Below are 27,963 nucleotides of genomic sequence, written 5' to 3' on the forward strand. Positions count from 1 at the left end.
GGGCTGTGGAAAATAAAACTTTGAAAACCTATTAAACTCGGTGAGCAGAGCATTAAAAAGAAGTAATAATCATAATAAAACTACTAGCACAGTTACATCCCCACTGACATTTGCAACAAAAACAATGGTTGGTTGACTCTTTTATCTCCTTAAATCCTGGACTCATACCTCCTCCAGTGAGATGTAAGTCGTATACAGCTTCTACATAATTAAAAAAACAAAAAACAGGGTACAGGTTTGTTTGTTTTTTTTAAACAATAGGGGGAAAATATCGTCAAAGCCCCCTTCATCTGTAACTCTTAAGCTTCCACACACAGTTTTATCATAGTGGAAAGTGCCACAGATTTTGAAGGTGCTAAACCAGCCTTTACAGGCACTAGAGGAAAGCACTTCTTGCAGAATTTGCATCTTTTTTTTTCTCTTAAACTGTCTTCATCTGTGAGAATACCTGCTTCCTTGACTGCTGAGAAAAGTCTCATATAAATTGACCCACTTCCACGCCGTACTGACATTTCCCTATTTATCAACTGCATCTGAATTAATTGCAGCAGAAGAGATTATACGAATTTAATTCTTATAACTCTCAAAGACAGACATGTCTTGAAATGCCCAAATATCAACAAGAGTTATTTAACTGGTGGCAGGAGACAGTGGTGGCCAGGGGAGAAGCAACTGTGGCAGTGAACATGAGTGTCGGGCACTTTGCTAAATGCTTTACAGGTCACTTCCTCGGATCATCACAACACTGTGATGTGTGCACATACATATTTTTCTCTTTTCAAAGAAGAGGAAATGGGGGTGCCTGGGTGGCTCAGTGGGTTGGATGTCCGGCTTCGGCTAAGCTCATGATCTCGCGGTTTCTGAGTTCAAGTCCCATGTTGGGCTCTGTAATGACACCTGAGAGCCTGGAGCCTGCTTGGGATTCTGTGTCTCCCTCTCTCTCTCTGCCCCTCCCCACTCCTGCTCTGTCTCTCTCTCTCTCTCTCTCTCTCTCACTCTCTCTAAAATAAACAAAGAAACATAAGCAAATAAATAAATAAATAAATAAATAAATAGGAGGAAATGGGAACTTAGAGGGGTTAGTTTTCCCAAGGTGACTCAGCTAAACATATTATTGCCAGGTTTTGCACAAACCTACAAACCCACAGTCATTTTAGTTTATTAATTTAATGTTACTATAATACTTTTTTGCAGTTACAAATTTTAATGAATATGTAAAAAGATTTTGTTGAAATTTTCAGTATCACAGTGAAATAATAATTCAAAACTTCCCACGTTATGACATCTTTTTCAATGGGAAATTCTCCAGGTGGTTATTTCAAACGCAACAGAAGATTTAAAATCTCAAAGAAACCTTTATCTTCCCTTGCAAACTACATACTGGTCTTTCCAGATCTCAAGAGTTTGTTAGATGGTGGGTAGCCATAAGCGAATTTTTAAATTCTGAAACTACAAAAAGATTTATTCACTAGCAAGACAAATGCCACAACAACGTCTTAGAATCCCAAGACACATTCACAAACAAAGCAAGCCTGTTATGTATTCTGGCATGGTGTTGATGCTGCCCCCTACTGGGGGTATTAATTCAGGTTCTATATCCCATGCCACCAATGCAAATTGAAATATGGCCACTGGTCAAAATGTACCCACTCAAGAGTATCAAAAGGGTTAGTAAACACAGACTCTGGCAACTCCTAAACATCTGTTGAGTATGGTATTTTCCCTGCATTTAATTTCCCTGCAAACAGGGATTTTAAATACTAAACAGTTTTAAATACTAAAACAGTGTTTAATTTCCCTGCAAACAGGTACTAGCTACATATATGATGGTAATGTCATATTTTCCTTTTTTTAAGTTTTTATTTATTTTTGAGAGAGAGAGAAAGAGAGAGAGAGAGAGAGAGAGAGAGAGCTCGAGTAGAAAGGCAGAGAGAAAAAGGGAGACACAGAATCTAAAACAGGCCCCAGGCTCTGAGCTGTCAGGACAGAGCCCAATGTGGGGCTCGAACCTGTGAACTGCGAGATCATGACCTGAGCCCAAGTTGGTGCTTAACCGACTGAGCCACCCAGGAGCCCTTACAAGAACTATAACTGTTGGTATACCCATTTGTCACCCTATACCCTCTCTTCCCTGAAAATATATTACTTACAAAAAAGGAAGCTCTTTATATCTTGCATCTAGTTAGTTGCCTGATTACAAGTGAAATGAAACATCTTGGATATGCTAAATGCTTTAGGCTCAAATAAGAATCCAACGTGACTTCTTCATTTATGATGAAAAATGTGTTGTTTTTCTTTGTTACAGATGAATACTTACAGCTAACAAATTATAAACTTAAAAATAAACTTAATGAGAAATATATAGAATCTATATGACTAAAACTATATTGAGAAAAAACATTAACATAGGGAAAGGGAAAGAGAGAGAGAGAGAGAGAGAGAGAGAGAGAGAGAGAGAGAAGTGAACCATAAGAGACTCTTAACTCTAGAGAAGAAACTGAGGGTTGATGGACAAGGTGGGTGGGAGACAGGCTAAATGGTGATGGGTATTAAAGAGGGCACTTTTTGTGATGAATACTGGGTGTTATATGTAAGTGATGAATCACTGAATTCTACAACTGAACCCAATTTTACCATATATGTTAAATAACTTGAAACGAGAAAGAAAAAAAAAAAAAGAAAAACAAAACCACAAGACCCAAAAGTAGCCTTGAAGAAAGAAAAAAAGACATCCCTTATTTCTAATTAAGACTTTTCAAAACCATCAAAAGTCTGTTCCCTCTAAATTAACTGAAACTCCAATAGACATACTTAAGAAAGATTCAAGCTGATAATAAAATTCATTTGGAAAAATAAGAGGAGAATTAGCCTCACCAGATATTACCACACACTACAAAGTCACTATAATTAAAACAGTGAGTTATTGGAGCATTAACAGGCAAACAGACCAGTGGGACAGAATAAAAATCTCAGAAACAGACCCATGTAGACACAGAGAAACAGACTCAATATTATGAAATGACCAGTCGCCTCCCAAAGGAATAAATAATATTAATACAATTTCAATCCAAATTCTAATGAATTCTGGAGGGAAGAATTTGACAAACTGATGAAAAACTTCAACAGTCAGGGGGGAAAAAAATCTCTGAGATGAGACACCTCCCCACACTGACACACACACAGAGGATATTTGAAAGAACAATGAAGGGAAACTTGTTCTATAATAAGAGATAGATAAACTTGGATCTATCATCTATTACACAATGAAACATTGAATACAATTTCATGGATCTATACATACAGTAGCTATATAACAAACTGGAGAACATGTTAAATTAATAACAGTGTTTAACAATGGGCAAAGAGGGATGATCTAAGGGACTACTTTTTGTTTTCAGTTACTTGGACTTTCACTTTCACTTTGCAAATTATTGCACAATTTGCAATAAAGTAATTTTAAAATCTAAAAACTGGGAAAAAGGAAAGAAAATACAGTGGAGCCCTCATTGTTATACTATGTTGCAAAGGGACTTTGTCAAAGACACCTCTAACTGTGTGGTTTATCTGGCGATTCTGACTATATGATGAAGAGACAGGACTCAGAAAGAAGCACTGAACAGCAGCCTTCAGCATGTAATTCTCTCAATCCTGAGAGTTACTGGGGTAGCTCAAGAGATTCAATGGGGATTTCTCTCTCACCTCATCCCTAATAGCCAGGCTTTTCTTGTTTTATTTACGGTCATATTGTAGGGTGTTTCATCTGGACAAAGGATTCCATTACCTAAATAAAGTTTGTAACCACCCACCCAAAAGACTGCCAGGAGAAACACTATATTAAAGGCAATTAAGAATTGTTGATGGGGGCGCCTGGGTGGTGCAGTCGGTTAAGCGTCCGACTTCAGCCAGGTCACGATCTCGTGGTCCGTGAGTTTGAGCCCCACGTCGGGCTCTGGGCTGATGGCTCAGAGCTTGGAGCCTGTTTCCGATTCTGTGTCTCCCTCTCTCTCTGCCCCTCCCCCGTTCATGCTCTGTCTCTCTCTGTCCCAAAAATAAATAAACGTTGAAAAAAAAAAAATTAAAAAAAAAAAAAAAAAAGAATTGTTGATGAGGGGTGCCTGGGTGGCTCACTTAAGCCTAGGAGTCGACTCTTGATTTCAGTTCAAGTAATGATCTCAAGTTCTGAGATGGAGCCTGGTGTCGGGCTCCATGCTGAGCATGGAATCTGCTTGGAATTCTCTCTCTCTCTCTCTCTCTCTCTCTCTCTCTCCCTCCCTCCCTCCCTCCCCCACTCACTCTCTCTCATGTGTACATGCTCTCTCCCTCTCTAAATAAGTATATAAACATTTAAAAAATCTATTAAATAAAAGATCCGTTATATAAATGAACATTTAGTCACATTTTTTAAACATAAAGTCTGCCTTTGTCAGAGAGCTGGTACAACTCTTCAAATGCTACAAGCTGTTAAGAATCATTCCTCTTACAAATAAGAACTTCAAGTCTGGTTTGAGAAGAACCATAGAATAAATTATTGCATTTTATGTATCATTTTGTTTCCTAATTTTTTTTTTTTTTTTTTTTAAATATTCTAATCTAGGTAGAGACTCCTGGGTGGCTAGTCGGTTGAGTGTCTGACTCTTGATTTCAGCTCAGGTCATGATCCCAGGGTCATAGGATCAAGCCCTGCATGGGGCTCCGTGTTGAGCATGAAGCCTGATTAAATTCATTCTCTTTCTCTCTCTTTCTCTCTCTCCCTCCCTCCCTCCCTCCCACCCCCCCCCCCCCCCCCCCGCCCGGCTCATGCTCTTTCTTAAAAAAAAAAAAAAAAAAAAAAAAAAAAAATGCTTGGGAATGCAAGCTGGTGCAGCCACTCTGGGAAAACAGTATGGAGGTTCCTCAAAAAACTAAAAATAGAACTACCCTACGACCCAGCAATTGAACTACTAGGCATTTATCCAAGGGATATAGGTGTGCTGTTTCGAAGGGACACATGCACCCCCATGTTTATAGCAGCACTATCAACAATAGCCAAAGTATGGAAAGAGCCCAAATGTCCATCGATGGATGAATGGATAAAGAAGAGGTGTGGTGTGTGTGTGTGTGTGTGTGTATGTGTGTGTGTGTGTGTATATGTGTGTGTGTGTACATATGTGTATACACACACACACACACACACACACACACACACACACAATGGAGTATTACTTGGCAATCAAAAAGAAGGAAATCTTGCCATTTGCAACTACGTGGATGGAACTGGAGGGTATTATGCTAAGTGAAATTAGTCAGAGAAAGACAAAAATCATATGACTTCACTCCTATGAGGACTTTAAAGACAAAACAGGTGAACATAAGGGAAGGGAAACAAAAATAATATACAAACAGGGAGGGGGATAAAACAGAAGAGACTCATAAATATGGAGAATAAACTGAGGGTTGCTGGAGGGGTTGTGGGAGGGGGGATGGGCTAAATGGGTAAGGAGCACTAAGGAATCTACTCCTGAAATCATTGTTACACTATATGCTAACTAATTTGGATGTAAATTTAAAAAAATTTAAATAAAAATTTAAAAAATGCTAATCTAAGTAGATATGCTTTCCAAGTAACATCACACTAACCAGACTTTATGCCTTTCAGGGGTAAATACCATATTTAAATAGTTTTCTGGATAACAGGAACTTGTGAGTTTCCATGATCTGATTCTTCTGCCCACTATTACTTGAAACATCCCAACTTCATGACTTGGTTCAGCATTTATCTCTCCACGAGCAATACACAATTTCTAGGCTCTCTATACATCAGGGCGTATGCTCAGTGCTCAAGGGAGAACCACACAATCAATACCCGAGTGTTGATTTTAAAATTTCTGAAGTCAAATAATAAAAAATAGTATAAAAGATAACATGAACGACTGATCTCCACAGTTCAAAGATGGGAGGGACTGGGGTTCAGGAAGGAGTGACAAAGGCTGCTGAGGGGATGCGGAACTTGGGCTGGAGGCCTATGCACACATGAGCACTAAGGACCTTCCTGGCTTTTGGCCTGTGCACGGATGGACTTGCCGAATTGGAACATACGCCTTTGTCCAAAACTCACAGAACTGCTCACTAAAAATGGTGGGGTGTACTATGTATAAATCATACCTTAATTAAAACAAGGGAAAAACCCACCACCTGTCAATGACTACCTGGAAGACAATTAGGCATTCTGTATAAAATTTCAGACATACATGCCCTAAGACTCAGCAATTCTACTTTATTTGCCAGTTATATCCAGAGCACAAAATTATCCAATGTACTCATTACAGCACTGTTTATTAATTTTAAACATCAAGGTTTTGGCGGGGGGAATAAAATGTTTAGTGAACAATTAGGTACAGAGATATAAGTCTAACATCAAACATTAAGGACTAAAGATGTAAAAATTCCTTCTGGAAGATAAACTGATTTGCACAGATGAGAACATCAATGAATGCAATCTCTCAACCTATAATAAACTGATTCACTACTCTCAATCTGTTCAAAATCATTTCCAAACACAGGTGAGTACAGACATGGCGTTCTGTTCTTCAAGCTTAATCTTTATTGACTGACTTTTCCTGGCACTTAAGTTCAGGAAAACACAGATGACTGCAGCCTGGCATTATTCACAGCCACCACGGACACCAACGTGTACAATTCTCACACTCTATCTTGAGTATCTATTGATTTAACTCTTCTGCATACATTTTCTTAGAAGTGTGACAAGGTAAAGAGAGAGAAGAACATATGGAAGAACTCCTATGTTTTTATAAAAGTTTAGATCGGGGTGCCTGGGTGGTTCAGCCTGGTAAGTGTCCAACTTCAGCTGAGGTCATGATCTCACCGTTCGAGAGTTCAAGCCCCGCATCGGGCTCACTGCTATCAGTGCAGGGCCCACTTCAGATCCTCTGTCCCTCCCTCTCTCTGGCCCTCCTCTACTCGCACTACTGCTCTCTCTCAAAAATAAACATTTAAAAAAAAGTTTGTTTTAGTAATGTCTACACCCACCATGGGGCTTGAACTCACGACCCCGAGATCAATAGTCATATGCTCCTCCGACTGAGCCAGCCAGGCACCCCTGGCAGTACTTGTATGTTTTAATAATCAGGGGGCAAAAACAAAAAGTGAAGGCCTTTTGGTGAGTAACGCAAATCGTAAAGACCTTAAAGGAAAAGACTAAGAAATCCCAAACTTTTGTATGATAAAAAACAAAATATATTTAAATTTAAAGTCACTATTAAAAATTTTTAATCAAATAATTAGGTCTGTGGGGGAGAGGTTTATAATCCTTGTAGACAAAGTAAATACTTCTCTGTGTTTGCTTACCTTTAGTAGTCAAGTAATTCTTGCCAATACATAAAAAGATAAACAACCAAGTAGAAAAAGCACAAGATGGGGCACCTGGGTGGCTCAGTCCATTTGGTGTCCGACTCTTGATTTCAGCTTGGGTCATGATCTCACGGTTGTGGGACTGAGCACCGTATTGGGCTCCGTGATCAACTTGGAGCCTGGTTAAGATTTTCTCTCCCCCTCTCCCTCTGTCCTTCTCCGGCTTGAATGTGTGTTCTCTCCCTCTCCCTCTCTCTCTCTAAAAAAGAGTGTGCCTGGGTGGCTCAGTCAGTGGGGCATCCGGATCTTGATTTTGGTTCACGTCATGATCTCATAGCCGTGTGATCGAGCCCTGAGCCAGGCTCTGTGCTGACAGCACCGAGTCTGCTTGGGATTCTCTCTTTAGTCTTTCTGCCCTTCCCTGCTCTCATGTGAGCGCTCTCTCAAAATAAATAAACTTTACAATTTAAGAAAAAAAAAAGAGAGAGAGAGAGAAAGAAAGAAAGGGGTGCCTGGGTGGCTCAGTCGGCTAGACATCCAACTTCAGCTCAGGTCATGATCTCATGGTCTGTGAGTTCGAGCCCCGTGGGCTCCGTGCTGACAGCTCGGAGCTCGGAGTCTGGAACCTGCTTCAGAGTGTGTGTGTGTGTGTGTGTGTGTGTGTGTGTATGTCTCTCTGTCCCTCCCCCACTCATGCTCTGTCTCTCAAAAATAAATAAACATTAAAAAAATTAAAAAAAGAAAAAAGAAAAAGCCCAAGAAATTTAAAGGCTAAAAATAACTAGGGCAAGCATAATTTCAATTTTAAAACAAAACAAAACAAAAAACTCTAAGACAATTACATATCAAAATGTGGCTAAAAAATGGAGGGTGAAAAAATTCCTCATAATCAGTGTTGGTGAAAGCACCTGGTTCTTTCATACTATAGTAACAGTCGTTTTGAAGAGCAAAGGAGCATTTTCAATATGTAAAATGTATATACCATTTTACTTTCAAGAAGTTATGCTTGAAAAAAATATATAGGTATAGCTTTTCTAGCAGTATCAATTTGTAACATCGAAAACATAAATGCCTAAAAGTCTACCAATAGGGGGCTGGAAGAGGGAATTATAGTACATCCACGCAAATTTAAGACCTGCACAGTTAGTGAAAAGAATAAAGGTCACTGTACTCATAGGGAAAAGTACTAAAGTTACGCGGTTAACTGAAGAAAGCAGTTGCAGAGTAACATATGCAACACGGCACTGCATGTGGACCCTTCTTGGACGGAGGGTAAGCCAGCGTGAACCAAATAAACACACCCGAAACGACCATAGTGATTAAATATGGGTTTGGAATGAAGGAGAGCAGATGGTGTTCATTTCCTACATTATACATTTCTGTGTTTCATTTTTTAATGTTAAGAATGTTTACTTTTGAAATCAGAAAATAAAGGTTTTGAGTGTACAGTTTTAACAGGAGAAAGAAAAATTTGTCTTGTTAGGAAGATATTTTTGAAATGCAAAGCTCTGAATCTCTCCAGTACATAACTACCCAGATTAGCCCAAATCCCCACCAAAACATAACTGTTCACTAGATTCCAGGCACCTCAGTTAGATGATTTAGGAGCATTCAGGATTTCAAGGCATGTACATATCACATGAAGACACAAGTTCAACGATACGAACATTCTAGAAGTTGCATTTAAAAGGAAAACACAGCCAGAAAACTCACAAAAATGTAAAATAAAAATCAAACAATTGATCAAATAAATTATTTTCTGTTGTTATTTGTTGTATTTCTACAAGGGGAAGAACTTGTAACTTTTAAACTTTAGCCCAAAAGACGTTTCTCCCGTATGTGGAAAAGAATATTTGAGTTTCAAGATATATTTGTTTTCATAGGACTTGAAACCCAAAGGAAAACATACCTTCTAAGAGCATTTCTGGAATGTCTGCTTGATATCTAGGTCCCACTCTGATTTCACCTTTGTCAGCTAATAGTGTTTTCACTGAAGGGTCGTAGACCAATGAGTAGAAAAAGGTATCCTGAGAAAAAATGACAGAAAATATCTAGGTAAGCTCAACTCCTTCTACTTTTTATAAAGTAATGAGGCCAATGTCATGATAATGAAATCATAAAACTTCAGAGAGTATATAAAATTTCCTTTTGGTGAATAAATTCATGAATCTTGAAGAAGAGAACAATGTTAGGGTCATCATGTAAAACAGTGTAAAATTAAATCAAGCAAAAAACAAACAGCATTCAATAAAGGTAGATTATAAAGTTTTGTTGTTTTAGTCTAAAAGAAAACAAATGAACTGCTCTAAAACAGATTCTGAGCTAGCAAAGCTAAGCTCTAAGTCAAAGGTAAGACACCTGAATCAAGCAATCATTTAAATCTCTAAAGCCCACACCAAACAACGAGGACACAAGGCGCCCTTACTTCTGGAGTGTCCACCCACATTTCATCAACATACTCAAATGGATACACATTTCACATTAAAGTTTAGAAGAGCTGAGCTTACATACAGTTTCCTAATTAAAATGTCACATTGTATTATTTCACGGAGCATCTATTAATTCCAACTCTGCAGTTCTCCTTTGAATCCTGAAACATTCATATTTATATATAAATAGGCATATAAATGTAACTACCTACCACCACGGGCACACCCACCAACTTTCCAAGGTTCTTTAAAACGCAAAAAAGCCCTAGTTACTGAGTCTAATGGATAAAATGACCAGGCCACCAGGCCTTTGCTGAATTCTGCATCACTACTGGAGGTCTTAAAAGGTCTTGTCCCTGCTTCCTGCTATGATTCTGAGGGTTATCTACTATACAACTCTCTGCATTATATGCTGGAGGGGTCTGCTCCTACCATCAGCACTTTACCAAGACCGTGCCGAGCAAGCTACAAATAAGAGATAATCTACCAGATTGTAAAGCTTTCTCCTTACAGACTGTGATAAAGGGAAAGGAGAAAAACAGACAAGGCGATACCATCCATTCAGAATTCTTCTGCATGGGTCACGGTCAGAAGAAAAGACTAAAGAATCAAATACAACAATATGACAATTTATGCATATAAAAAAAAGTCTACCTGGGGAAAAGAAAAAAAAAATCTGCAGAATACATAAACCAACCTGCTCAATAGGCTGATGGAGGGAGATCAATATGTAATCAGAATTGTTTGTTTTGTAAGACAGGAGCAACAAAGAATGTTACTAGGGTGACTGACGCTGCTGCCATTGGCACAGTATGGGCCTTCAAAGTACACATACTTCTGGTCACTTTTATTGTGTAAAACATGTTAGTATAGTATTCTAGAAAAATGGGATTTTGCCATACTATACAGCAGAATAAAATGAAATTATTACTTAGGGCCACAAAAGTTGCTTAAGACTCCTTAAATTTACATGTGCCAATATGGGAAATCGCTTAAAATGTAAAAGGTAATGTTAATTTTTCTAAAAGGAAAACATTGTGATTAGAAAGTTGTCCTTTAAGGGGTGCCTGGGTGGCTCAGTTGGTTAAGCATTGACTTTTGATCTCAGCTCAGGTCTTGATCTCAGGTTCCTGAGTTCAGCAAAGATACCACGTTTTTAAAAAAATTACACTGTCTTAACAGCCAAATACACCAGTAAAATAGACTGAAACATACTCATGTTTCCTCCTTTTATTCCTGCTCTATGAACTAATGGTAACATCTGAGCATTCTCTTTATCCATATTATTTTCCACATGTTGACTGACAACAAACACTATTACCTTCTTTTCTAAATTTCACAAGAGTAAGTTATAAAGACTATCAACCTTTTTTCTGCCTTGAACATTTACCTCCTCTTAGTTTTCTCTGTTCAATTTTCTAACGTACAGTAGTTCCACATGTCTGCATCAATCCTTTCAGGGACAACACTTTTAAGTATAATAAAAATTTTTGGGGGGGGGGGCGCCTGGGTGGCTCAGTCGGTTAAGCATTCGACTTTGGCTCAGGTCATGATCTCACAGTCCGTGGGTTCGAGCCCCGCGTCGGGCTCTGTGCTGACAGCTCAGAGCCTGGAGCCTGCTTCTGATTCTGTGTCTCCCTCTCTCTCTGCCCCTTCCCCGCTCATGCTCTGTCTCTCAAAAATAAATATTGAAAAAACATTAAAAAAAAATTTTTTTTTAATATACCCCTTTAATTCTTTAAACGCACGCACACACATACATACATACATACATACATACATACATACATACATACATAAAGATTTGGGAAAACAAAAACATCATGCAACTATAAAGGTTAAATCTTAAAATGTCAACAGTAAAAATTTTCTCATTGTGGAATATTCTGTTTACAGGAATTTCCTCCTTCTAATGAAGTATATGCTCTCACCCAACTTGTGAAAATATGTTTAAAATGTTTCTTGTTGAAGTTCACAGAAGGAAACACTTGTAGTTGACAAAGTTTATTGAGATTCTAGGAAAGAAAGCAGACCACCAGTGCTAGGATCTCATCTGGAAAAAGCCTAAAATAAAAACTCTTTATTTAAACAACAACAAAAACAAAAAACAGGGAGGAGGATTGAGTACACAAAAGTCACTTATTTCATAAAGCCAAAAATATTTCTACTGCTACCAACTACATCATCATACCTTATAAAGTCTTTCATTACCAGCTTAAAAAGACGGCACAGAAGTTTTTGCCAACTCTTCTCTCAGTTAACCAGAAAAATAAAATTATCCAAAAGTATTCTGGTCATTACACTTTTATATAATGCTGCTCTCCCGGTGCAATAGTTTGGTACAAGAAGAAATACATTTAAAGGTATGGGCTTCATGTGAAATCAAGGGGGAAAAAAAACATAAATAAGTGCAATTGTGAATTACCTCTTTATCAAGATATGACAATACTGACTCTGTCTCATTCAGAAGGGCAACACTGCATTTTCCCCTGTTGAAAAAGGGAAAAAGTGAATGAATGTCAGAAAGGCCACCTCACCTTCACATCGATGACATATACAAAGTCAGGAATATTCAGAATGTAAAGTTACTATTAAGAAACTAGATAGCAGTTACAAATATACGTAAATGTGTACACTTAGACTCGCTTTACAATCCTGGTGTTGTAGAACATAAAAAATAAGACTGTTTTTGTAGGCATTTACTGCGAGGCTAACCTGTGGAAGGAACTGTTGTTAGGCAGTAAATTTTATGACATAAAACACTTCACGGGTATTTTCTAATTATTACAGAAAAAAAAAAGGAGTACAATGAAACCTTCGTATTAAAAGTGAGTTTCTGAATCTATAAAAAGTTAATATGAGGTGATTTTATACAAGGAGTCTTTAGACAAAGACTTCACCGTGCAAACCAGTACCTAAATAATCTTCGGATTTTTTTTTAAGTAGCCACTGCATATGAGGACCTAAAAATAATATACATTCATCAGGATTAACTAGCTTGCCTTTATTGACCTTGCTCTAAAACCTAGTTAAAATTTAAATACACTGCTATAAAGTAGGGGGCAAAATAAAGATCTACAGATTCAAAGACCTTGAAGTCTGATGGCATTTACCTTTGATCACAGCCCTTGGTGTGAGTTTGAAAACGAATGTCTATTAAAAAAACAAAAAACAGTCTTGTCCAGACTTGAGAAAAACTGAAGTTATCCAAGTAGAGGCATTTATTACAAATACGTTTTCAATTATCCTCACTATCTTGAAAAATTCTGTAGACCTACAAATTTAACAGGAGAAATTTGGTAGACAATTCAAGTTACAGATAATTGGTTAGGACTCACAAAATATTGTTTAAATGCCATAATGTTATTTGATTTTGTAAACAAAAGTCACTTCTTGCTCCCCACAAAATAACAAGCAAAACCAAATCGTCACATATACATTGAATGGGAGGCTAAAAGAGCAGGCTGTTGGAACACCAGAGTGAAAAACAATTCAAAGGAAAAGATTACCAAAAGCAAAATAAAATGTAAAAAACACTAACACAAAGGTCAAAAATTACAGTTTACCGAACATTTTCCAAATGTATATTCCTTAAATTTAAAAAAGTTTAACCCTCATAAAAACATCTTTTTCTGGTAATCATCTATAGTTAATATAACTTCAAAAGACTTCTGAGAACATGTGTTATTTCCATATTATCTTCTCAAATCTCTAACTTAGTTAGCGAGAGTTATAAGGGTTTTTGGTTTTTCTAGTATATTTTATTCATGCAAATTACTGAAGCAGAAAAATTAACATTACTTCGGAGCATATAACAACACTCACAGTCAACAATTACCTGACATGCTCGTGGAAAGGACAGAATAACGAGCAGGGAAATTGCTCCGCTGAGGTTTGCACATCTACAGCTGTCACAGAAGAGCTTCTGTGACCTGTGTGTGTGCTCCTAACACATGCAATGTGCATAAGTGGGTTTCCAAAAATAGGTTTCGTCTAGGTTTTTTTGTTGCCTCTGCAACAGCTGACAAAGCAATATTTCTAACATTTAATACTTAATTACCGAGAAGAAATAAAATCTTGTTTTTTAAAGGTCTCTAAAGCCACTTTTTTTTTTTTAAGTGCAGAGGAGCAAAAGCTGAATGTCATCTTAATAGATACCACTTTCTTCAACAGTCACTTGAATTTCAAGGGTTAACAGACACTGAGAATTTACACAAACAATACAGCCTACTTAAGAGTTTCTTCCATACTGTCTGAAATGACAAAAGCATTTAAACTGAATCATCAAACCACTATTTTCATATTTATATTAGGAGATAAGAAAACACTGGTTATGTACTCTTTTAGAGATACAACAGGACTGCAAAATCACGAGGATACCCAGCCAACCTAAAATACAAGTTATTTGGGTTAATGTAGCTTTTATGCAAAGATGAAAAAAATAATGCATGATTTTTCATCTGTAAGTTTTCTTTACCGCAGCTATGTATTTTTCTCCCAAATTAAAAATGAAAATCTGAGGGGCACCCGGGTGGCTCAGTGGGTTAAGCATCTGACTTCGGCTCAGGTCATGATCTCGTAGTTCATGAGTTTGAGACCCACCTCAGGCTCTGTGCCAACAGCTCAGAGCCCGGAGCCTTCTTTATGAGTCTGTGGGTCTCCCTCGCTCTCTGCCCCTCCCCTGCTCATGCTCAGTCTCTTTCTCTCAAAAATAAAAAAACATTAAAAAATTTTTTAAAAGGAAAATGAAAATCTGATACTTAAAATATTCAAATACATATACTCACAGCTAACAAAGCAGGAAGTTGAGTCAGAATTATTTTATGAAGTAAATATGAATATGTAATTAACAGATGTACTACCACGCCAAGAGTTGTTGATAAAGGTAGCTTAAAAAGAGATGTAAAGAGCTGGCTTCCTTTATGCTGAACAAATCTTGGCTCACAGAAAAAGAAATAGGATGAATTTTAAGCTAACCCCAAACTAAAGGAACTATTATCAAACGGTGAATATAGATAACCCAACTGATTTATGCTGAATCTCAAGCAATGACCCTAATTGTGCTCTTCCACCATACTTTAGTCCGTAAAGAACAAAGATACCCAAACATGACGATATAAACATAAAACACATCAAAGACCTTAATACGAAGAAAAATCACTCCAGGCCTGTATAATTATTTATGTTGCTTTTCTACAAGCAACTATATACAGTAACACAGAATTTTTCACTGAAAAAGGTTTTAAAAACATACTCTGTTTGCTTCAGAAACTGGGCAGGGTGTTGGGACAGAGAGACATGTGAATAAATAACTATGACACAACGCAATCCTGTGTTTAATGGCAGGTTCTGATCAGCCTATCTGCTTAACAGGATGTTCAGTATACTCCCACAGATTCAAAAACCACATGCAAAAGGCGCACCCAGGTTACAGATTTATTTAAAGATGCTACCTATCTGTATACATGAAAGAAGAAGTTTAAATTAGCATCCATTTCCCCAGTGCCTAAAGACTTTCGGTTCCATACCACTCCAGCTTGTAGAATAATAGTGCAGGACCACCAGGGTCCCTGCTTAGGAAAATGAAAATTTCTTAGTGTCACACCAGATTTATTGAAGCCGAACATCTTGGGGAGGGATCGAGAAATCCTCGTGGTTAGGAAGAATCACCAGGTGATCCTTAGTCAGATTTACTGAATCCAAAGATCTCAGGGAGGGATCAAGGAATCTACATGGAAAAACAAGCATCACCCGGTGATTGTTAGGCATAATGAACTTGAAAAACCCCTACTACAGATGCAGAGTCTGACTAAACTTTCCTTGTTCAATGAAAGACAATAGTTTTTCATGATAGAAAGGCATTTTCTCAATGGCCTTATGAGTCTTACAGTTGTTCTGGATTCTGAACATTTTCTCATATTGAAAACAATGCTAAGTTCTGTGATTGGAAATTCAGCGAACAGACAGTTTTAAACAGTATTTAATCCAAATTTTTAAAAAATGAAGTTCAAAGATCCAAAATGCTTTCAGAAAATATTTCACAACAGCAATACTGTAAAATAGGACAAAAGGAGATTCAAAATTCTGAATGAAAGGACTCCCAAATCAAAATTTAATGCCTAAAAAAATCAGCAGCTAAGTGTAGAAAACATTTTCAAGATAAGCAAGGACTAAGAATTTTTTACATTTTAGAAGACTAATTGAAAGGAAAGGCAAAAGGGGCACCCGGCTGTCTCAGTCAGTAGAGCATGTGATTCTTGGTATCAGAGTCATGAGTTCGAGTCCCACATTGGGTATATATCTTACTAAAAAAATAAAGAAGAAGAAAAACAAAGGCAGAACAATTATTAAGTCCAAGGAAAACAAAAGGCTGTACAAGAAAGAATATGTGGGGAATCCTTACATGTTCGTAAAATACAAAGACTGATTATTAACTTAAAGAAAAATTGTGATATATTGGAAACATGACGGAAAGGAAATAGAGAAGAGAAAGCAGAAATTTCTACAATTGAAAAAGTAAGAGTAAGCAGTGTAAGAGAGGTATAAATGCAGGAAAATGACTATGCTGGGGGGACTCTGCTTATGGCTGCTTTGGATATTATTACACAGCTATATACATATGTTTGATTTTTAAAAATACAATTTAGGGGCACCTGGATGCTCATTCAGTAAAGCGTCCGACTTTGGCTCAGGTAATGATCTCGAGGTTCGTGGGCTCCAGCCCTGTGTCAGGCACACTGCTGTTGGTGTAGAGCCTGCTTTGGATCCCCTGTCCACCCCCCCAACCCCCCCACCCCCGCACCGTCCCGGTCTCTCTCTGCCCCACCCCTGCTTGCACTCTCTCTCTCAAAAATGCATAAACATTTAAAAAACTCTAACATAAATCTTAAAAAAAAAAATACTATTTAAATTTAAAGTAACAGGGGGGATCCTAATTAAATGAAGTGCATAAATTTATATAAATAATATATATACCAAGGAAGCAAAGATTATTTACCATGACTCTATATTAGGTTTTCTAAACCTTGGCACTATTTTTTTTTAATGTTTATTTATTTGTTTTGAGAGAGAGAGAGAGAGAGAGAGAGAGAGCGAGCATGCACACACAGGGGAGGAGCAGAGAACCCCAAGCAGGGAGCCAGACCCATGAGACCATGACCTGAGCTGCAAAGAGTCAGATGCTTAACCAAAAGAGCCACGCAGGTGTCCCTCGACCTTGGCATTACTAACACGTGAAGCCAGGTAATTCTTTGCTGTGGGGGGCTGTCCCATGCACGTACGGTGTTAGCAGCATCACTGGCCTCTGCCAACTGGATAACAGTAGCTCCCCCACATGTAGCTGAGACAACCAAATCTTCCCAGACTTTAATGAATGGTCCCCAGGAGACAAAACTGTCCCTTGTTGAGAATCACTGGTCTGCATTATAGAACTGATGAACCATGGGCTAACTATATCTTAATAACAAACACATAAGGACTGTGTCATAGAAGTGATATAAATGAAAGAATATGATTTTATGGATCTTTAGACTATAAAAAGAAGGACAAAAACAGAGAAAGAAATCTGGAATCCTTCAAATACTTCTATTTAAAGATACATTTTCTAATACTTCTTTAACAGATGTTAAGAAATAAAAACTAAAGAAGGCCAAAAACAAAAACAAAGATGATTCTGCAAAGACAAGTGACACATAGTGTTTTGAAAAACTCATTCTATTCTGTCTGTGGTACGTAGAGAATGCCAAAGCAACAAAGCGTTGGCATGATTCTGGAGATTTGATAACAAATATAAAACAAACTACAAAAAAGGAATTCAAGGGTGAAAAACTCCTTCTCTTGGTGCCACTTTTCCCTTTTATAGCTAGGACAAAGTGGAATGTCCAAAAGAAGGCAGTAGTTATTAGGAAGATCCTCTTCCCTGGGACAGGATGACAAACTTTTGATTACCAAGGCCCTTCCACAACCATGCAGGATAACACGTAGAATATATGCTTTTCGGCACTGGGACTCTGGTCGGAGAAAGAAACACTTCAACCCACAGAGGATAAAATGATCCTTTCAAAGTAAAGATTTTCCCATACAAAGACAACATTCAAGAGAAAGTGTGCTAAACACATGGGCTTTAAAATGTTAAACTGTGGGGGTGCCTGGGTGGCTCCGTCGGTTAAGCGTCCGACTTCGGCTCAGGTCATGATCTTGCGGTTTGTGAGTTCGAGCCCCGCGTCAGGCTCTGTGCTGACAGGTCAGAGACTGGAGCCTGCTTCCGATTCTCTGTCTCCCTCTCTCTCTGCCCCTCCCCTGTTCATGCTCTGTCTCTCTCTGTCTCAAAAATAAACGTTAGGGGCGCCTGGGTGGCGCAGTCGGTTAAGCGTCCGACTTCAGCCAGGTCACGATCTCGCGGTCTGTGAGTTCGAGCCCCGCGTCGGGCTCTGGGCTGATGGCTCGGAGCCTGGAGCCTGTTTCCAATTCTGTGTCTCCCTCTCTCTCTGCCTCTCCCCCGTTCATGCTCTGTCTCTCTCTGTCCCAAAAATAAATAAACATTGAAAAAAAAAAAAAAAAAAAAAAACGTTAAAAAATTTTTTTTAAACTTTTTTTTTTTTTAATTTTTTTTTTTCAACGTTTATTTATTTTGGGGACAGAGAGAGACAGAGCATGAACGGGCAAGCGGCAGAGAGAGAGGGAGACACAGAATCGGAAACAGGCTCCAGGCTCTGAGCCATCAACCCAGAGCCTGACGCGGGGCTCGAACTCACGGACCGTGAGATCGTGACCTGGCTGAAGTCGGACGCTTAACCGACTGCGCCACCCAGGCGCCCCTAAAAAATTTTTTTTAAATAAATAAATAAATAAATAAAAATAAAATAAAATGTTAAACTGTGGGGCGACTTAGCCGGTGAAGCTTCTGACTTCCGCTCAGGTCCGGCGTTGGGCTCTGTGCTGACAGCTCAGAGCCTGGAGCCTGCTTCGGATTCCGTGTCTTCCTCTCTCTCTGCCCCTCCACCTCCCCACCCACCTCCTCAATAAATACACATTAAAAAGAATGTTAAACTGTAATACGATTTTTCTCTTCACTGTATTTTTTTTCTCACATCCTTCCACTAAGCAATCCTATGAGTTTACGCACACTAATTAACTTCCTTAATGTTAGTTTCTTAAGCAACACTACTTGTACTCTTCAACAGTATCATTTTCGCTAATTCAAATTGTTTACAAATAGCAATAAAATTGCAAAAAATCTAACATCTTAAAATACTGGCATAATAAAATGTACAGGAAGAAAACTGCCTTATTAGAAATTTTTTTAGATTCCGAATGAGTTAACATTAACAGCTAAACTGAAAAGAGTCTGTTAATTCAAGTGGAGTGCTATTTCATTATATAATTAAAAGTTAGCAGGTACTTGGGTGGCTCAGTTGTTAAGCATCTGACTTCGGCTGAGGTCATGATCTCACAGTTCGCGAGCTCAAGTCCCACAGAGAGTAAGCTGGAGCCCGCTTCGGGTAAAAAACGAGACCCACTTCTCTCTCCTCTCTTCCCCTGCCCCTCCATCACTTGCACCCTCTCTGTCAAAATAAATAAATAAATAAATAAAAAGAAATTAAAAATAAAAGTTGGCATTACTATTTTTCAATAAACCTAAGTCTTTTAAAAATTGTTTTCTCGGGGTGCCTGGGTGGCTCAGTTAAGCATCCTACTCAAGTCAAGTTCTCGCAGTTGGTGCTCGTGAATTTAAGTGACTAAATTTAAGGCTCTCTGCAGTCAGCTTCAGATCCTCTGTGAACCTCTCTCTCTGCCCCTCCCCTGTTTGCGCTATCTCAAAAACAAATAAACATTTAAAAATAATTGTTTTCTCAAGTTGCCTGGCTGGTTTAGTCAGTAAAGCATGTGGGATCATGAGTTCAAACCCACATCAGGTGTAGAGCTTACTTAAAAAAATTTGCGGGGGGGGGGGGGGGGGGGGGAGGAGCCTGGGTGGCTCAGTTGATTAAGCATCACATTTCTGATGAGGTCATGATTCACAGTTCATGAATTCAAGCCCTGACTCGGGCTCTGTGCTGACAACTCAGAGCCTGGAGCCTGCTTCATATTCTGTGTCTCCTTATCTCTCAAAAATAAATTAACACTGAAAAAAAGATTTTTTTTTTAATTTGAAAGAGAGAATGAGCAACAGAGGGACAGAGCGAGAGGGGGAGAGAGAATCCCAAGCAGGCTCCAGGCTCAGTGCAGAACCCAACACGGGGCTTAAACCTGTGACCCTGGGTTCATGGCCTGAGCTGACATCAAAAGTTGGACACTCAACCAACTGAGCCACACAGTCGCCCCCACAAAAAATTTTTGTTTTCTGGGAATATGACAAAAAAGGCCTCAAGAGACCTAAATTTACGAATTACAAATCCTTTTACTTGAATCTCCCTGTTTTGATCAACACAGAAATATGAATGAATACAAAATCCAGAAAATATAATTAGGAGATTTTCATCTATTTTACTTGATATGACTTATTTTGTACATCTTCACCCAATCACGCACATGTGAAGGGACCTATGCCAAAGTTTATTCTTTGCAGTATTATTTTATTTATTTTTTTTATACTTTTTTTTTAATATATGAAATTTATTGTCAAATTGGTTTCCATACAACCAACACCCAGTGCTCATCCCAAAAGGTGCCCTCCTCAATACCCATCACCCACCCACCCCTCCCTCCCTCCCCCCATCAACCCTCAGTTTGTTCTCAGTTTTTAAGAGTCTCTTATGCTTTGGCTCTCTCCCACTCTAACCTCTTTTTTTTTTTTTTCCTTCCCCTCCCCCATGGGTCCCTGTTAAGTTTCTCAGGATCCACATAAGAGTGAAAACATATGATATCTGTCTTTCTCTGTATGGCTTATTTCACTTAGCATCACACTCTCCAGTTCCATCCACGTTGCTACAAAAGGCCATATTTCATTTTTTCTCATTGCCACGTAGTATTCCATGCAGTATTATTTTAACAGCAAAAAGCTAAAATGAACCAAGTATCTATTAATTAGGATTAAATAAATTAGACATATGAAACAACTATAGAAAAGATGAAGCAGATCCTTATTATCTGATATGGAATTATGCCCAAGATATTTCATTTAAAAAGCACAATGTATAGGGCACCTGGGTGGCTTAGTCGTTAAGCATCTGACTTAAGCTCAGGTCATGATCTCTCCGTTTGTGAGTTCGAGTCCAACATTGGGGCAAGAGCCCCGCTTCGGGTAAGCTTGAGGCCCGAATCCAGTGAGCATGAGACCCGTTTCAAGTGAGCCCTACTTCTCTCTCTATCCCTCTGCCCCTCACTCAGTTGCAAGCCTCTCTCTCTCTCTCTCTCTCCCTCTGAAAAAAAAAGCACAATGTAGAAAGCAAGATGGAGTCACTCAAGATAAACAGTGACTTATGTCAAGCAGTGACACAAGCAGCCAAGGGTGTTACAGCTAAGACCAGATATCACTGAAACCACCACAGGCTGATGGCATCTAAAACTGATAACCAGAGCAAAGCCAAGAGAGTCTGGAAGAACTAAGAGCTGATAACAAGAAGAAACCTGCAAAGGCCCAAGACTGACTAAACTGTGTTTTCCTAATGTTTATTTATTATATTTTAGAGAGAGAGCAAGTGGAGGAGGGGCACCGAGGGAGACAGAGGATCCCAAGCAGGCTCTCTGCTATCAGCCAGATGTGGGGGCTCGAACTCCTGATCTGCGAAATCATGACCTGAGCTGAAGTCAGAGGCTTAATGGACTGAACCACCCAGGTGCCCAACTAAAACTCTTTAAAAAGGAAGGACTTCGCAGCAAGCTGTCAGACTCTCCAGATGCTGAGCCTTCCATGATCTGACCACATTAAAAAGGCAACTCCCGAAGGCTATGCCTGACTGATCTGTGACCATAACAGAGATGCTCCACTGGTTGAATGAACATAATACACAGTAAGCACCAAGAGCTGACCTGGATGGGACTGAGGCCTGATCTCAACTACACACTCACAGACTGACTTTGCATTTGGTTCGTTATCTTCTTCTTTTTTTTTTTTTTAAATTTTTTTTTTTCAACGTTTATTTATTTTTGGGACAGAGAGAGACAGAGCATGAACGGGGGAGGGGCAGAAAGAGAGGGAGACACAGAATCGGAAACAGACTCCAGGCTCTGAGCCATCAGCCCAGAGCCCGACACGGGGCTCGAACTCGTGGACCGCGAGATCGTGACCTGGCCGAAGTCGGACGCTTAACCGACTGCGCCACCCAGGCGCCCCATGTTCGTTAACTTCTTATCCCTAACTGTATCTTGCTTGCTGTGTGACTTCGTATTGTGCTTTGCTCTGTGTGCCCTGTACTAAGGCAAGTTGAACACATAGTGAAATGTCACTGAGTTTGGAATCCTAAACCTGCTTTACAATTGTGTTTACCTTGCCGTGACTGAATAAAGCTGCACTATGGAAAGACACGACTCATACAGGAGTCATTACAACATGCTCACAACATAGAATAGCATCACAATTTATTCCATGATTTACTACAGACACAAACATACACACTTCTTTGCTTCTATATGCATGAATTGTTTCTGGAAGCATATGTAAGATTCTAGAAACAGTGATGGGCCAGGGGACTGTATAGGAGTGAGACACTTTATTGTGTATCCCAGATTTTGATTTTGAACCATGTCAATATATCACATATCCCTCCTCAATGTTTAAACTTTGAATATATTTTTTATTATTTAAAAAAAATTAACATTTATTTTTGAAAGACAGAGACAGAGCACTAAGTAGGAGAGGGGCAGAGAGAGGGAGACACAGAATCTGCAGCAGGCTCCAGGCTCTGAGCTATCAGCAGAGAGCCTGATGCGGGGCTTGAACCCACAAACGTGAAATCATGACCTGAGATGAAGTTGGACACATAACTAAGTCACCCAGACGTCCCTCGTTATGATTTTTTAAATGCGTATTTTGAGAGAAAGAGAGAGAGAGAGAGAGAGAGAGAGAGAGAGAGAGAGAGAGAGAGAGAGTCCCAAGCAGGCTCCATGCTCAGCACAGAGCCTGACATACGGCTCAATCTCACGACCATGAGATCATGACCTGAGCCAAAATCAACAGTCTGCTGTCTGTCTGACTGAGCCACCCAGGTGCCCCACGTTTTTCATTACGATTAAGTGTATGCTTTAATCTCCATCACATATTTCCCTCATTCTCCTACCCACCTCTCCTATGGTACCCATCAGTTTGTTATCTATAGTTAAGAGTCTGTTTGTCGGTTTCTCTCTCTCTCTCTTTTTTTTTTTTTTGCTTGTTTTGTTCCTTAAATTCCACCTATGAGTGAGATCATGTATGGTATTTGTCTTTCTCTGACTGACTTATTTCATTTAGCATTATATTCTCTAGCTCTATCCATGTTGCTGCAAATGGCAAGGTTTCGTTCTTTTTTATGGCTGATTCATATTCGTGTGTGTGTGTGTGTGTGTGTGTGTGACATCTTTTTTATCCATTCATCTATCAGTGGACACTTGAGATGCTTCCAGTTTGGTTATTGTAAATAATGCTGTGGTGCGTCTAAGTGGCTCAGTCAGTTGAGTGTCCGTCCAACTCTGATTTCAGCTAAGGTTGTGCAATCAAGCCCCATATCATGCACCACACTGAGCAGGGAGCCTGCTTAATATTCTCTCTCTCCCTCTGCCCTTCTCCCCCACTCTCTCTCTTTCTAAAATAATAACAACAATAATAATGCTGCAATAAACAAAGGAGTGCACATATCCCTTTGAATTAGGTGGGTTGTTTTTTTTTTTTTGGATTTTTGGGGAAATGCCCAGTAGTGAGATTACTAGATCATAGTGTAATTCTATTTTTAATTGTTTGAGAAATTTCCATACCGTTTTCCAGAGTTGGTGCACCAGTTTGCATTCCCACCAACAGTGCAAGAGAACTCCTTTGTCTCCACATCCTCACCTACACTTGTTCATTCTTGAGTTTTTGATTTTAGCCACTCTGACAGGTGTGAGGTGTTATCTCATTGTAGTTCCAATTTTCATTTCCCTGATGATGAGTGATGTTGAGCATCTTTTCATGTGTCTGTTGACCATCTATATGCCTTCTTTGGAGAAATGTCTCCTCAGATCTTCTGCTCATTTTTTAATGTGCATTACCTGTTTTTTGGGTGTTGAGCTGTATAAGTTATTTATATATTTTAGATCCTAACCCTTTATCAGATATGCCATTTGCAAATATCCTCTCCCATTCAGTAAGCTGCCTTTTGGTTTTGTTGATTTTTTCCTTCACTGTACAGAAGCTTTTTATTTTGATGTAGCCCTATAGTTTATTTTTGCCTTGTATTACCCTTCCCTCAAGAGACATATCTAGAAACATGTTGTACAGCTGATGACAGAGAAATTACTGCCTATGCTCTCTTCAAGGATTTTTATGGTTTCTGGTCTCACATTCAGGTCTCTAATCCATTTTGAGTTTATTTTTGTGTATGGAGAAAGAACGTGGCCCAGTTTCATTCTTTTGCACATAGTTAGCTGCCCAATTTTCCCAACAGCATTTGTTGAACAGATTGTCTTTTTCCCATTGTATATTCACTCCTCCTTTGTCAAAGATTAATTGGCCATATAACTGTGGGTTTATTTCTGGGTTTTCTATTCTGTTCCACTGATCTTTGTGTCTATCTTTTTATGCCAGTACCATACTGTTTTAAGTATGACCACTTTGTAATATAACTTGAAGCCTGGAATTATGATACCTCCAGTTTTGTTATTCTTTTTTAAGACTGCTTTGCCTATTAGAAGTCTTTTGTGGTTCCATACAAATTTTAGGATTGTGTGTTCTAGTTCTGTGAAAAATATTGTTGGTATTTTAATAGAGACTGCATCAAATCTGTACACTGCTTTGGGTAGTACAGACATTTTAACAATATTTGTTCTTCCGACCAATGTTTACATCTTCAAAAGGAGGGGGCTGATCAATTTTCTTGTGATCCCGAGAACAACCACAAAAAAAATCTGCTCTATTATCCATTACCTTTGGATACCAGGTTACTCCCAGCACTCCTTCAAACCATATATGGATATACTATCCCCAACCATACCAATTCCTAAACCCATCTACTCCCATAAACTCTAATCTATTAACTATAGCTTTGCACTCCTGGAATACTCTTTTGTTTAAAAAACAACTCTGGGGGCGCCTGGGTGGCGCAGTCGGTTAAGCGTCCGACTTCAGCTCAGGTCATGATCTCGCGGTCCATGAGTTCGAGCCCCGCGTCGGGCTCTGTGCTGACAGCTCAGAGCCTGGAGCCTGCTTCGGATTCTGTGTCTCCCTCTCTCTCTCTGACCCTCCCCCATTCATGCTCTGTCTCTCTCTGTCTCAAAAATAAATAAACGTTGGGGCACCTGGGTGGCTCGGTCGGTTAAGCGTCCGACTTTGGCTCAGGTCATGATCTCACGGTCCGTGAGTTCGAGCCCCATGTCGGGCTCTGTGCTGACCGCTCAGAGCCTGGAGCCTGTTTCAGATTCTGTGTCTCCCTCTTTCTCTGCCCCTCCCCTGTTCATGCTCTGTCTCTCTCTGTGTCAAAAATAAATAAACGTTAAAAAAAATTTTTTTTTAAATAAACGTTACAAAAATTTTTTTAATAAATAAATAAAAATAAAAACAACTCTGCTTATAGATAGGCAATTATTGTTCATTTATTAGTCTCTGATATGTATAACCACCTAAAAGAAAAATTCTACCTTCAAACACTATTTGTTCTAGGTAAAACATGAATCAAAAAAAAAAATAAAATAAAATAAAATTCCAGCTTCCGAAAGTGGATGGGGCACCTGGGTGGCTCAGTCAGTTGAGCACCCAGCTTCACCTCAGGTCATGATCCTGCGGTTCGGGAGTTTGAGCCTCTCATCAGGCTCGCTGCTGTCAGCACAGAACCTGCTTTGGATCCTCTGTCCCCTTCTCTCTGACCCTCCCATGCTTGTGCTTGCTCTCGCTCTCTCTCAAAAATAAATAAACCTTAAAAAAAATTGGATGGAAAGGTCTTTTTCAATGGTGAATAAACTTATCAGAGTCACACTGCATTTCCCAGTTTGATAACTCCATTTCACAAATAGACACAAAGGCACAAATCCCAGTACTATAAAGTGTTATTTATTTAGTGACCTAATTGAGAAAAGTTTAACAGCATTCTTTTTTTGTAAAAGTTTACTTATTTATTTTGAGTAGGGGGGCAGAGACTCCCAAGCAGGCTCCATGCTCAGTGTGGGTGGGACATGGGTGGGACTCGATCCCAAGACCCTGAGATCTTGACCTGAGCCAATATCAAGAGTTGATATCAAGAGTCAGACGCTCAACTGACTGAGCCACCCAGGCACCCCAACATTCTAACGGGGAAGAAAGGTAGTATTTTTAGAGTCTCAACAGAATAATAATGAATTAAATGACAGGCAAAGCCCATCCATTCATAGGAAAAATGGACATTTGGGCTCTTTCCATAGTTTGAGCCTCTGAAATTAAAAAAACATTTTTTATGTTTATTTTTGAGAGAGAGAGAGAGAGAGAGAGAGAATGAGTGAGAGAGGAGAGACAGAGAGAGGGGGAGACACAGGATCCAAAGCAGGCTCCAGGCTCTGAGCTATCAGCACAGAACCCGACACAGGGCTCCAACTCACAGACTGCGAGATCATGACCTGAGCTGAAGTTGGCGTTCAACCAACCAAGACACCCAGGAGCCCCAAGCCTCTGAAATTTTAAAATATAGTTGGCAATATTAAAATGTCAGATGTGCTAGGAGATGAAAATCAAAGATTTAGCTTAGAACCAAAAACAGAAAATATGAGAAAAGACAGTAAACCAAGAACTCCAGGAGAGCTAACACATACGCAATGTAAGTACCAGAAAGAAAAAAAGTTTTGAAAGAAATGTTAGGAAAACAATTCCCAGGGGTACCTGGGTGGCTCAGTCAGTTTAGTAGCCAACTCGTGATTTTGGCTCAGGTCATGAGCTCACTGTTCATGAGACTGAGTTCCAAGTCGGGCTCTGCTGATGGCACAGAGCCTGCTTAGGTTTCTCCCTCCTCCTCTCTCTGCCCCTTCCCTGTTTGCGTTCTCTTTCTCTATCTCTCTCTCAAAATAAATAAACATTAAAAAAAAAATAGAGATTTCCCAGCTATGAAGGAAGACCAGTATCTTCCAATTAAAATGGTCTACCAAATATCCTCAATACTGAGGCATCACTGAAACTTCTGGATACAAAGAGAGAATTATATTTTTCATCTATTGGTAAGAGAATTCAAAGAAGATTTAAGAGAAGGGAAAAAATAGGTAATATGCAAAGTTTGGATATAAAACTACTGTTCGGTGACAACAGACATTTGAGGACAGTAGGGTAATTCCTTCAAAGTTTTGATGGAAAATAAATTTCAACCCCAAATTCAATACCAAACCAATTATGCATCATGTGTATAGAACCACATCTCTATATCTAGTTATCAATTCACAAGAAATATGAGGGAGAATGGAACATGGTAAAGAACAAAATGGGGATATAGTCAGCAAATCCAAATGGTAAGAAACAAAACCCTTATTTGGTCACAAAAACAGCAAGGGCAGGGGCACCTGGGTGGCCCAGTCAGTTGAGCCTCCAACCGACTCTTGATTTTGGCTTGGGTCATGATCTCGTGGTGGTGAGATTGAGCTCCAAGTAGGGCTCCCCACTGGGCGTGGAGCCTGGTTAAGATTCTCTCTCTCCCTCTGTCCCTCCCCTGCTTGGAGAGTGAGGATGCTCTCTTTCTCTCTCAAAAAATTAAAGATATAAAATCTAAAAAAAAAAAAAAAAAAAGTAGAGAAAGAAAGAAAAACAGAAGCCTTCGTTTATTTTCCCCTGTAATCACCCAAATGACTTGGCACCATTTCCTGAAAAGACTTCTCGTTGCAGTGGTTCCTTCATCAAATATCAAGTTGTATTATATATGTGGGTCTGTTCTGGCTTTTCCATTCTGTTCCACTTATTTCTCAATCCACTTATTAATACCATCTTGCTTTAATTACTGTAACTATATAAATGTCTTAATATCGATTGATATAAATCTCTAACAGTTTTTGTTCAAGACTGACTTTGTCAATGGTTCTCAAACCTTCTGATCTCAAGATCACTTTACGTTACTAAAAATCATTGAGGACCTCA

At 39.1% G+C, this 27,963-nt stretch overlaps 1 protein-coding gene across 7 annotated transcripts in view; it reads right to left on the reverse strand.

The window, feature by feature from the left end:
• MTA3 (metastasis associated 1 family member 3) overlaps nt 1-27,963 on the reverse strand; it is a 230,301-nt gene that overhangs the window by 82,067 nt on the left and 120,271 nt on the right. For all 7 annotated transcript variants that reach the window (XR_007150767.1, XM_047851954.1, XM_047851953.1 and 4 more), the window contains 2 exons: nt 12,202-12,265; nt 9,257-9,374 (listed from right to left, as the gene is read on the reverse strand). Coding sequence is in view for 6 of the 7 variants with exons in the window: in XM_047851954.1 (XP_047707910.1) it covers nt 9,257-9,374; nt 12,202-12,265 (182 nt within the window). In the remaining variant the exon portion in view is untranslated. The remainder of the gene's footprint in view (nt 1-9,256; nt 9,375-12,201; nt 12,266-27,963) is intronic.

This window comes from Prionailurus viverrinus, chromosome A3, assembly GCF_022837055.1.
Source record: "Prionailurus viverrinus isolate Anna chromosome A3, UM_Priviv_1.0, whole genome shotgun sequence".
Classification (NCBI taxonomy): Eukaryota; Metazoa; Chordata; class Mammalia; order Carnivora; family Felidae; genus Prionailurus; species Prionailurus viverrinus.